This window comes from Typopeltis vanoorti, chromosome 13 (assembly GCF_054136105.1).
Source record: "Typopeltis vanoorti isolate ZY-2024b chromosome 13, IOZ_Tvanoo_1.0, whole genome shotgun sequence".
NCBI lineage: Eukaryota > Metazoa > Arthropoda > Arachnida > Uropygi > Thelyphonidae > Typopeltis > Typopeltis vanoorti.
In genome coordinates, this window is record NC_143561.1 from 5,252,940 (window position 1) to 5,266,050 (window position 13,111).

Sequence of the window (13,111 nt, forward strand, 5' to 3'; positions counted from 1 at the left end):
GGGTAAAGGATTAAACTAAATTTATTATAGTCTAACCAAGTGGAAAATGAACTTCCAAGCTAGTTTAGTGTTTTGACTAATTTCTTTCTTATTCCATATATATACAGACAAATCGGCCCTTCAGAACACACGCAGTTTACAGACAAAAATACCAGTTGTGGTGGGTGGTAGATGGTGTTGATAGAGATATTCGTAGTAGAGGTTCGGTGTAGTGGTTGAGACAGTTGTAGGTGTCCTCCCGCGATGAGTCTTCGGACTCCTTGGAGGTGTCAGGAATAATAATAATATAAATTTATTCAGCCGACTTCCTACCCTACCAGCTTTAACGATTCTGTTGTCTATTTCCATTTAATTTACCTATAATGTGATTACATCATATAAATTTTCATTTTGGAGAACTCGGTCATCATGGAGGTGTTCAGATCCTATAGCTGGGTTCTAACAGTTATTTGCTTTGCAACTGGGGGGTGGGGGGAGCTTTCTACAGGTATTCTGCATATTCTATAGATTTTATCATCTCCATGTGATTTTTTTATTTCTTTTAATGCTGCATTTATTTCTTCTCATATTATTTCAGAGAATGTTACCAGTTAAATTTTCTAGAAAAAATGTAGACCACAATTCTGATTGTTTATTTCCTTGTCAGAGTTTAATATTATTTCTCATGTTGGTTACAAACCAAAATGAGGCAAGTCTGGTGAAGGGCATGCCATCTTTGCCAGACCAATACTAGGAATGCCATTCCTGTATGGGTCTAGCCTTACAACAAGAGGCTACAAATATTAGTAGTAGTCTCTTGTTGTAAGCTAATGCCATTAAAATAATAAAATGAATATGCATAAAAAGAAGAAAAAAGTAGGACAGTTTTCTCAATAGAGAGCTTCATTTTCAGATTAATCACCATTCAGTATTTCAAGGAATGTAAATGACACAGTTGTTGGATAGGATTTTACCAAAAAAATAAGTACAAACAACAAAATTGACTTTACTGCAACGATTAAAATATAAAATTAGGATCTACACTTTAAAAATATTGGGCCTTTCCATGGCACATGTCCAATGTAGGTGATGTAAGCTACAATTGTGGATCTTGAATGGTGAAATCCATACTGGGGGTTGCTGATTAATTGGTGAACCTGTAAGTAGTGGAGGAGTTGGCTATTGATGACTTTCTCCATTATTTGGAGTGGACTGAGGTGATGACAATTGGTCGGTAGTTTGGTTGACTTCTATCATCATCATCATTTCGTTTTTGTAATAGGATGGATATGAGATTATTTCCATGCATTGGAATAAGTACCAGATACATATGGTAGATTGTTGTAGAGACGATGCAGGATGGGTATTAATTCTGGAGAACAATGTTTGAGAACAATAGGAGAGATGCTATCAGGACAAGAAGACATTTTAGTATCCAAGTTTTTTTAGTAGTTTCCTGATTTCTTTTTTGAGCGAAAATCTAAAGAATGCATACCAGTGGCATTGTGTGCCCATTTCGGTTGAGTGTATTGTCATGTGGTTTATGCAACCGGTGCTACAAAATTTATGTCAGTTAGACCATATGGTTGCATTTTTATCCATGTATGAAAGTTTTAAGAGCACATCAGCACTCATCTTAATTGACCAAATGCAGTTAATTATGGGATAACTCTGAATGCTTTAATTTATCAAATAATTGTAACCAAATCTGCATAGAGTGGGGAAGAGTGTGTTTTAAGATATATTAGAAAACAATAATGAAGGGGGGGGGGGAATGCTATATTTGGATTACTCGAAGGTGTAAATATAATAGCAAATTTGGAAAAGGAGGACAAGGCTTACCTCCTTCGACTGAAATCATACAATACACAAAAGCTCTGGCAGAAAATAGGACATTTAGTAGATCGTCAACACTGTTACCCATTGTAAATATGGGCAAAAAAAGTTATAAATTATTTATAGAAAATTATATATTAAAAACTTTAAAATGGATATAAAATATTATATCCATTTTATACTCCTATATATATCTTATTACTAATAAGATATATATATATATATATTACTCCTATTTTATATACCTTGTCTATATCGGTGTCCTAAACACATCAGTTCACACTTCATGCACACAAAACAGACGAAACTCAGAAAACAAAAATAGCTACTTGTGACAAATGACAGTGTTCAATTGGATGACACAATAACTAGTTACCGCAATTACAGGGTGCACTGATTTCTGTTGTCTCAGTGCACCCTGCCTAACCTTCTGCTGTGCCATCTGGACATCTATTCAAAGGGCTCAAAGTGGTCCACATTTGTGACTGCACACCTGGGCTATTAACGCAAATGTGATGCAATGTTTATGCATTGAAAAGTGTCCTCTTCATGAAGTATTAGTTATATCATTAGTATATTATGTTTAATTTTAGGAATCACACAAAACCAGGAAACAATTAGGTGAGTCTTCAACAGGAATAAAATACAAAAATATAATATCAGTGATATATTGCTGTTCCTTGGGTGTGCACTGCACACCTAGCACATCCTGCATATATGTCTCTGATGCATATGATGCTTGGATTCCAGTATGGTAGGAGGGGATTTCCCTTGGTCATCAGTGCAGGAGTTTGAGGAAAAGAGTGATGCAAGGAGGTCAGCTTTATCTTTGGGTGAAGTAAGAGTGGTGCCATCAGGATGAGTGAGGGGTTGAAGTGCAGCAGAGCAGAAGTTGCGTCCAATGGCCTTAGCAGAAGACCAGACGGCTCAGCTTTCAGTTGAACAGAAGGCAAGTTTTTTACTATTGTCCTTTATGAAATCAGATTTTGATCTGCTAATAACTGATTTGCATATTTGCATGCTTTGGTGTAGGCAGAGCATGAAGCCGGACTTCTCGAAGCAAATCACTTGTGGTAAGCTGTGTTTTTTTCTCCAACTGCTTTGATACACTTTCAATTAAACCAGGGCTGAAAGTGGGTGAGGATTATGCCTTGAATTGGGGATGAAGGTCTTCATCATTTAATAATTTTCTCAAATTACTTCAGTTCTTCTCAATCTTACTTCCCATCAACAGTTTAGAAGAAAATAGTTTTGGATTGGTAATAATGTAGTACTTTCATAGTATCCTGTACTCGTTGTGAGGGTGCACACCAAGAATTGATGGTCATGATGGAATTTATAACAATGTGTGAAAAAGTTTCAGTAATGAAAGCCAACTAAATCTAATATCAAATTTAAAATAATTATGTATTTCATTTTAATTGATTTATTGCAGACTATTTTCTTCTCCATAAATTCAAGTAATTTTTAACGTTTAACAGGAACACAATAACTAGGGAAAAAAATCAAACTAAATTCTTAGTATTAATGTAAAGTATCAATTCAACTGGGGTTTTGTATAATATTAAAAAAGATGATTTTTTCTAAAATAATTCAATATGTCCATCAGTTACACTCGGTAACAAACCTTTAAATACAATTTTCATGTTAATTATAAAAAAGGAGCTGAACGTGAAATATATATATATATATATTTTTTTTTTCTTCTACATTTTTTATGACATATAGACTAGAAGCCATTGCAATGGATGCAGAACTTCAGGAAAAGCCTATGGCAGATTTGAAACGATTGGCAGATATGGTTAAAACAGGTGCCGAAAATGCGACAAAAGAACAACAGTCAAAACAGGATACACAGGGTGAAGATAGCAATGGTATGAACATATATATACATAATATAATCGTATCTCCCCCCCCCCCTTTTTTTTTTTTTTTTTTTAATCAATATTTGTGCTGTGCAGACTAACCAGTAGTTCACTTGTGTAATGTATGGTATTTGGACAAAGGAGCTCCTGTCTACAGTTTTCTTCTAAAAGCTGCTTGACTTTCTTACATATTTTTCTTCTCATTGTGTGATACTCATTTTTATCCACAGTGATTACTCCTATTTTATATCCCTTGGATATTCTAGTATCCTGAACCAGTGTGAAGATATTATTATCAATAATAACAGGATTAACATGACTTATTTCCTGTGCGTTCTCTCTATCATATGTGAATTTATGCACTTCTTATGTTTTCACGTTGTTTTATTTTACTTTTATAAATTGGTACTGTTAGAATTCTACCCCCAACTATCCAGAATTCAACCTTCTGACCAGGCCTGAATTGTTCAGTAATATTTTATACTGCCTGTAAAATTTTTATGCCTCCATATTTGAGCATTTCTGGTCTAATATCATTTACTCTAGTCTGCCTAATGAGGCAGACTAGAGTAAATGATATTCACTTCAATTAAAAATCAACTAGAATATTCCCTAGAGAACTTTATGATATTAATTTTTTTTGGATATTTATTTTTTACTGGGGGGGGGGGGGGTGATTTAGTGGTGGATGTTATTAGTTTGTCTTTTTTACTTTCAAGAGTCTCCCTCTTATTTGAAAGCCTGAAGTGCTTTGAAAAATTTCCTTGTTTGGTGTCTCAAGCAGGGTTTCCTGATTACCTAACCCCTAATTATAATACTTCTATGGTTATAAAGGAACAGATTCCCAACCTTTTGTGGTTGGGATTGGTTCACATTAAAAAATAAACAACAAAAATAATAATTAAAGAGTATATCTTTACAGAACTAAATTCTGTTTATATTTTGACAGTTTTACTCTGGTTGATAACATTCAATATCATCTTAGCGAGTAAAATAGTTTAGTGATGTATTCTTTAAACTTGATTCATTAATGTCATCCAAAGGTATCTCATTATAAATGTTTAAAACATCTTCAGGAAAGGACTGTTACACTCTGTGGTTATACTTATAAATGGTAGAATAATGTTTAATGATCATTAAGATATCATCAGATGACTGAAAAAAAGATAGTCAGTAGCTATTAGTGTTGACGTGTGACTGTGCTTTATCTTGATAAGAAACTGTCAGCACTAAAAATTCTGACATTTCCAAAATAGTTTTGTATTTTTTCTCACAAAAAGGATCTTAGTTCTTCCTCCCTTAGCTTTATAATGCTGAACTTAACTGTCAAGATGATCTCTCTCTCTCTCTCTCTCTCTCTCTCTCTCTCCCCCCTCCCTCCCTCCCTCCTAGGACTGACTCTTACTCCTACCTAGCCTTTCTTGGTATAATCACATCATTTCTACTAGATGCCATTAAGACTAACTGTGTCACATGGTTGAAGTCATAGATGGAAATATTTCTTCAATTAGCAGTGACAAAGAGAATCAGCAAGATATGTTTACCTTGTTACATTGTCAGAATTAAAATACCTATAGCCAAGTAAATGAAATATAGATCAAGTAGAAAAGAAACTTCATCACTGATAAGCATATCCAGTCCACCATTACCGAACTGGTCTTCGCTGTTTGTGATACCTGGCTGTCATAACATCGTTCATACAGTCACAAATCATGGAGAATGCAGCATATGCTATACTGTGATGTGAAATGAACAGCTGACGGACATGAGAAAAGAATCATGAGATGAGAAAAAAAAAAGAACAAGGAAAGGAATGGATGTAGAACAAGAAAGGGACTCTTGTAATTGATTCCCTTTAAAAACTACAGTAATTATAAGGAATTATTTGAATGGCTATTTTCCATGGATTCCTTATTATTCAAGTTCCTATTGAGAAATTAATGTATCTTCACTTCACTGTTGTAAATTTTCTTTGTGATAGAGAATGGCTTTCTTTCCCATCTTCTATATTTATGGAACTGACAGCTGTCAAGTAAAAGTATAGTAGCATTTCAAAATAGTTGTACAGCAATACTTTGCATAGCACAGTTTTGAACAGCATGGTTTATAATTTTTAACAATTACTGTATACAATTACTGCTTTACCGACATTCCGATCTTACAAAAATAATACCATAGTGATGTAGCATAATACAGTAACAGCTGTGCTGATGCACACACTTTAGTATTATTTCAGCTTTGGTGAAGCAAAGTTGTGATCACTTAAGATTTTTTTTTTTTTTCATTACATACAAGCACTCTTTTATACACAGTTATGAGTGGAAAGAAGAAATGAAACTTTGTGAGTGTAACAAATGTAAATTATTGACACTAGAACAAAAACTTGAAATTATAAAGAGGCATGGAGAAAAATAGATGATGGTTCTCATTTTTCTTATGGACACCGATCCGAATATTGAATGAAGCATTAGAGTTCAATGAGCATCGCAAAATGCTATTCAATGTTACCGAGTATTCATTAAGACAAAATGAAACAACAACAAAAAAAAGACTGTGTAAACTACTTTGTTTAAATTCAATTTTTCAAATAAAAATCTTTACCATTTTTTGTTTTATTTTAATCCTTTTTAATTTTTCTGTGTTCATCAATGAGTATTTCTGATGAGCTTGCAGTGAACAAACAAATGATATGTAATTATTTATTTTATTTTATTTTCCAGTGCTGTAATTGTCTGTGTGGAATGCACTATAACACATTATAAAAATTTTTTTTATTTTATTTTTTTTTTATTTTTTATTTTTTAAATAATGAAACCTGTGGCGAATTCTTCACTAAAAAACACACATACTAACCACAGTAATGACTATTTAATTCATAAATATTTCATCCCAAGTATCTTGGGACATCATCAGTACAGTAGTTCAAACAATACTAGGAATAACATACAGTTAGGGTGCATGATTACAATGAAATCTCAATATGCATGCAGTAACGTGTTATAGAAGTAAATTAAATATAACTGAAAAAAAAAATTATATATACAGGGTGTCCTTGACATGCTTCGTTTCGACTTTACAGCGGTAATCCCATAAATAATTTAAAAAATAAATTTCGACTTGATGTAAAATTCAAACGTCGTGGGCGAACTTGTTTATGAGTGCGGCGGAAGAATATGCCATTACGCGGCATTTGTTTGGGAGAGGTGGCATCGCTTGGGTCCCAGCATACACTCTTTCGGTACTGCGTGCTTTGTTTACATCCACTCTCTCATTTTTGTGTTTTTTTTTTTTTTTTGTGACTTTTTACCCTTCAATATGGCTCCCAAACATAAGGCAGACTCTTCCGATGGCAGTGTTTCAAAGAAAAGGAAAGCCATTACATTAGAAGTGAAATTAGACATTATTAAAAGGGCAAAAACGGGAGAAATGGCAACGAACATCGGCCGCACGTTGAACTTAAGTCATACCACAGTCAGGATTATTAACAAGGATAAAGTTCACAACCTTGAACATGTGAAAGGATTGGCACCCATGAAATCGACTGATTACAAAAAAACATGGTAGACTCATGATTGAGATGGAAAGGCTTCTTGTTCTTTGGCTGGAAGACTAGCATCAACGGCATATCCCAATTAGCCTCATGTTAATTCAAGAAATGGCGAAAAGATTGTTTGAGACATTGAAAAGTGAAAGGAGGGAAGCAAGTGCAGGTGAAGAGTTTAATGCTAGTAAAGGTTGGTTTATGCAGTTTAAGGCTTGGCACAATTTACATAATCTTAAGGTTCAAGGTGAAGCTGCTAGTGGTGATGATGAAGCAGCTGGTGAGTTTCCTGAGGGGTTGGCTGAGATAATAAGGGAGGGGGGGGGCACAGTGCTCAACAAGTGTTTAATGGTGGACGACACAGGCCTATTTTGGAAATGTATGCCTAATCGTACCTATATACCGCCAATGAGGAGAAGGCAGCACCAGGCCATAAAGCTGGTAAGGAGAGACTGACTTTGCTTCTTGGGGCTAATGCTGCTGGTGACTTAAAACTGAAGCCCTTGTTGGTCTATCAGGCTGAAAATCCAAGGGCACTAAAGGGCATTTGGAAGGATCAACTGCCTGTCATCTGGAGGTCCAATAAGAAGGCATGGGTGACACTTCAAATCCTAGAGGACTGGTTTACCAACCATTTTGTGCCAGAAGTTCAGAGGTACTGTACAGCTAAGGGTCTGCCCTTTAAGGCATTGTTAGTGCTAGACAATACCCCTGGTTACTGCCCACTTGGATGGCTTTCACCCTAATGTTAAGGTAGTTTACCTTCCACCAAACACCACAGCCCTTTTCCAGCCAATGGACCAGGGTGTTATTGCTTCCTTTAAGGCCTACTACCTCTGCTGGACATTTGCTATGGCTTTCAGAGCAAATGAAAAAGACAGGAACTTAATCCTCAAAGACTTTTGGAAATTGTATAGCATTTATAATGCCATACAAAACCATGACTATGAGGAGACAGAGGAGGTTGTTGCCCTGGGGAAGCAGATGAATTTTGAAGGCCAAAAATGTCACAGAGCTTCTGGCATCTCGTGGGGAGGAGTTTTCAGCAGAAGACCTCATTCAGTTAGAGAAGCAGCTGATTGAGGAGGAGGAAACTGTTCCAACCCCTTGAACCCAGGAGATTCACCACCAAGGGCTTGGCAGAAGGTTTTGCCCTCATTGAGGATGGGCTGGCCAAGTTTGAGGCTGAGGATCCCAACACTGCTAGGTACACAAAGGTCTTCCAAGGGATTATGGATTGCCTGCAGTGTTATAGGGAGATATATATGAGGAGAAGAGGATGGTATCATTCCAGACTAGCCTGGAACATTTTTTCATGAAGGTAGAGAGGTCTGCAGCAGGTGCTGGTACCTCAACTGTCTCTTCAGTTCCTCTTCCAGCCTCTGCATCTTCTTCAGTTGCACCTGCAGTATCTCCTGCACCTTCTGCAGCCTGTTCTGACTATCCTGCCTCTCCAGCCTCCTCCTCCTCCTTCCATTAAGTCAGTCTCTCCCTCCTTGCAACGCCCCTTCCAGTGTGCAAGCCAACCACAGGATAAAAGGTAAAGATTTTTTTTTTTTTTTTTTTTTTTTTTTTTTTAAACCTGTACAGAATGTACAGTTTCATTTGTCATTTTGGGGATTGTTCTCATTTTTATGTTTGTTTTTTTATTACAGTTTCATTTTTGTCATTTATCTGTACTATCTAGTTCTGTTTCTTGATATATACGTATGACTTTAGGGTGTTTTAAGTTAGGTAAGTAACTTATGCTATGGTAATTCCGACTTGCATCGAAAATTGCCTTTCGTCGGTCTGTAGGAACGGATCTCCGATGTAACTCGAGGACCCCTGTATATATATGTGTGTGTGTATATATATATATATATATAAAGATTATTTAACACAATTTTGTATGACAATTTCCCATACTTTAGGAATACCAAGAACATTGTTGCGGTTTAAATTTGGTCTGTGTAGTAGGGCTTCAGCACTTTCTTTATATGAACGTTCATATTTATATAAAGATCTGTGTAAAAGTTTCGCCTTCTCCCAGTGGATCCTATGGTTTGGATTTTCAACTCAATGTTGGGAGAGACAAGATTTCTGCGGTTTGAAAAGACAAATGTGGACTTGATGTTCTGAGATGCGTTTCTGAACAGAATTACCTGTCTGACCAAAGTAAGAAATTTGCAGGAGCATGGGATGTCATAAACGCCAGGTAACATCAGAGGTGAGAGTTTGTCCTTAGGAGAAGGTAACAAGTTATAGATTTGGTTGATAGGTTTGTAAGTAGTGGCAAAATTGTATTTCTTCATAATTTTTGAACATTCGGAGATGCCTTTGACGTAAGGTATGGGAATCCTATGGACTTCTTTTTATCTGGGTTGATGTGTGGAAAGGTGACTGATGATTTTTTGAGTTGTTTTAAGATTATATCCATTTAGTATAGTTGTATTTTTGATTATTTCTAGTTCTTGGTTTAGAGAATCTTCAGAGGAGCAGAATTTGTGTGCTCTGGAAACTAGTGATTTAATGATGCCAAATTTCTGAGATGGATGATGAGCGGAAGAATTGTGAATGTAGTGACCTGAAAATGTAGGCTTGCAATAGACAGACGTGGCGATGGAACCATATTCTTTTCTTTGAATGTGTAAATCCAGAAAGGAGATACCCTGTTGAGATTCTTTTTCTAGTGTAAAATTGATGCGAGGGTGAAGGAGGTTTATTTTATCTAGAAACAGTTGTAATTCCTGTTTGGGATGATCCCAGACTGCAAATATGTCGTCGACATATCGTAACCAAATTTTTAGTTTGGGTTCAAAAGTGAATATTTTTTCATCAAGGTGTTCTAGAAACAGGTTTGCTAAGTTGGGTGATAAAGGAGATCCCATTGCTGTTCCTTCTTCTTGTTTGTAAGTTTGACCTTTCCAGGTGAAGTAACCAGATGTAATAACAAATTTGAATAATTCAACTATATCAGAAGGAAATTTTTGAGTTAATAATTCTACTGTTTCTTTATGGGGAATGTTCGTGTAGAGGGGGACAATGTCAAAGCTAATTAACAAATCAGTTTTTAACAGTTGAGTGTCTTTTATTTTTGCATGAAACTCTGTGGAAACTTTTGAAAAACTCATGAAACTTTTGCATGAAACTCACGTAAGCCACTCAGCCTATGTCCTCACGTAGGCTGAGTGGCCTACGTGAGGATGGAGAAGGTTAGATATGAATCTTGATAACTTGTAAGTTGGGCTGCTAATAGAATCTACAACAGGTTTGAGAGGAACATTAATTTAATGAAGCTTAGGTAAGCCATAAATTCTGGGAGGTCTAGCATGGTATGTCTTGAGTTTTTTAATTGTTTCTTCAGCTAAGGAGGAGGTTTCATCAAGTAACTTGTTTAATTTCCTGAGTTGACGTTTTGTAGGATCATAATCAAGTTTGGCGTAAGTATTACTATCTCGGAGTAATAAATTCATTTTTCGGTCATATGAATTGGTATCAAAAACCACAGTGGTATTCCCTTTTTCAGCTCTGGTAATGATTATATTTTTATTGCGTTTTAAGGATGTGAGAGCTTTTAATTCTGACGGTGGGATATTTAAGTTCAAAGGTTGGCATCGTAGATTACTTTTGCTACCTCGAAATGAAGTCTGTTGGATTAGTACTGGAAAGATGGCAAATGTTTCTCTCTATGTTATGTATGAAATCTAGATATGGGAAACATTTGGGTGAAATCACAAATTTATGACCACTTGCTAGAACATATAATTCGTCTGTTGTTGCTGGGCGGTTAGATAAATTGACTACCAATTTTTCCGTTGGTAATTTGTTAGTGATCTTAGTGATCTCACCTCTGATATTACATGGCATTTATGAGATCCCATGCTCCTGCAAATTGTCTTTCTTTGGTCAGACAGGTCTGTTCAGAAATGCATCTCGGAACATCAAGACCACATTCGTCTTTTCAAACCACAGAAATCTGGTCTCTCCCAACACAGAGTTGAAAATCCAAACCATAGGATAAATTGGGAGAAGTCGAAACTTTTACACAGATCTTTATATAAATATGAACATTTATATAAAGAAAGTGCTGAAGCCAAATTTAAACTCCAACGATGTTCTTACTATTCCTAAAGTATGGGAAATTGTCATACTAAATTGTGTTAAATAATCTATATATAGATATATATATATATGTATATATATATATATATATGTGTGTGTGTGTGTGTGTATATATATATATATATATATATATATATATATTTGAAAAAAATAGATTTAATGACTCCAAGACCGAGATAACATATAAAGATTTTAATGATAGATACTACTAGTTTCGGCATATAGCAGCCTTCTTCAGGTATTTATAAAGGAAAGGAATACTAATAAACATTGAATTATTTAAACAAACTGGAAATTACAGGTACAAATTGCCTCACATAATCGATACATAAAAACGTTGTATTTTTTCAAGTTGTTCCAACTGGCGTGCCATTGTTTGTTGCAATTGTGCGTGCAGGTTCACGTGAACGCCAATATTGAATAACTGCAGCATGGCTATCTGGGATGTTATAACTTAAATTATTGTTTAAGTGGACCGGGTTCAGCAGGATTTCCCTTGATTCTACGATTTTCCTTTCAAACTCATCTTCACAGCGAAAGATATTTTCTGATCTATTCCATCATACAGACTGGTTTTGTTGGTCATCATTAGGATTACTTGAAAAAAGAACATGACTGGATAACGCAGTTGCATGAGATCTTTTGTAAGAGATGTCTCTCTTATGCTCTTCTATGCGTTGTTCAATAGATTTGTTAGTTTGACCAAAGTATGGGATATTGCAATCACACCACAATTTATATACTCCAGGGTACTTAAGGTTGTGATGAGTAGGTTTTGGATGGCTGATTAGAGAGCGGATTTTTGGAAGTGTGGTGAAGAAGGTCCTCATATTATATTTTTTAAGGACTTTAGCTATTTTCTTAGAGACTGTGCTAATGTATGGAATGGAGATGCTACCTTTAAAATTAATAGTCTCTGTTGTGCACTGCTTAGGAGGGTTCAGAAGAAATTTCTTAATTGTTTTTTCAGAGTATCCATTTTGTTTAAAAATAAGAGTGAGGTGATTCATTTCTTTTTGTAGTTCATCTTGTTCATTTAAGAGAGAACGTGCTCTGTGTCCTAAGGTAGATATAATTCCAAGTTTTTGTGGTGGAAAATGATGAGAAAGATTATGCAGATATCTATTGGTATGCGTAGGTTTTCTGTACATAGAGATTTTTAATCTTTCAGAGCATCGTGTAAGCATAACATCCAAGAAAGGTACAGAGTTATTATTTTCTATATCAGCAGTAAATTTTATATTAGAATGTTGGATGTTTAGATGACGAAGAAAATCTGTTAGAGCTGTGTGCCCGTGATTCCAAATAATGAATATATCATCAACATATCTTTTCCAAACTTTTGGTTTAAATGAGAAGGAAGATATGGCTTTCTTTTCAAAGTCTTCAAGGAAGATGTTAGCTAGCATTGGGGACAAAGGGTTGCCCATTGCCAGGCCTTGTTTTTGTTGGTAAATGGAGTCCTTATATCTGAAGTAACCAGAATGAATGCAATGCTTTAATAAAGTAAACATTTTTTTGGATAATTTGTCCTGCAGTAATGTAAGTACCTCGTCCGTAGGAACGTTAGTAAATAAAGATATAATGTCAAAACTAGCTAGAATATCATTATCATCGATGGGAATATCTTTAATATGAGAAACAAAATCTGTGGTGTTTTTGATGAAAGATGAAGATTTTTTGGAGAAACACTTGAGGTACTTAGCTAAATATTTTGAAAGTTTATATGTAGGTGGGGGTGCTTAAGGGTCAAAGCTGTATAACTGAGAGGAGACTTCCACATAGC

The 13,111-nt window shown here is 35.4% G+C and overlaps 1 protein-coding gene across 2 annotated transcripts in view; it reads left to right on the forward strand.

Annotated features, from left to right (window-relative positions):
• Chd1 (chromodomain-helicase-DNA-binding protein 1) overlaps window positions 1-13,111 on the forward strand; it is a 557,090-nt gene that overhangs the window by 340,959 nt on the left and 203,020 nt on the right. For both annotated transcript variants that reach the window (XM_090402402.1, XM_090402403.1), the window contains exon 27: window positions 3,544-3,689. In XM_090402402.1, the coding sequence (XP_090258528.1) occupies window positions 3,544-3,689 (146 nt within the window). The remainder of the gene's footprint in view (window positions 1-3,543; window positions 3,690-13,111) is intronic.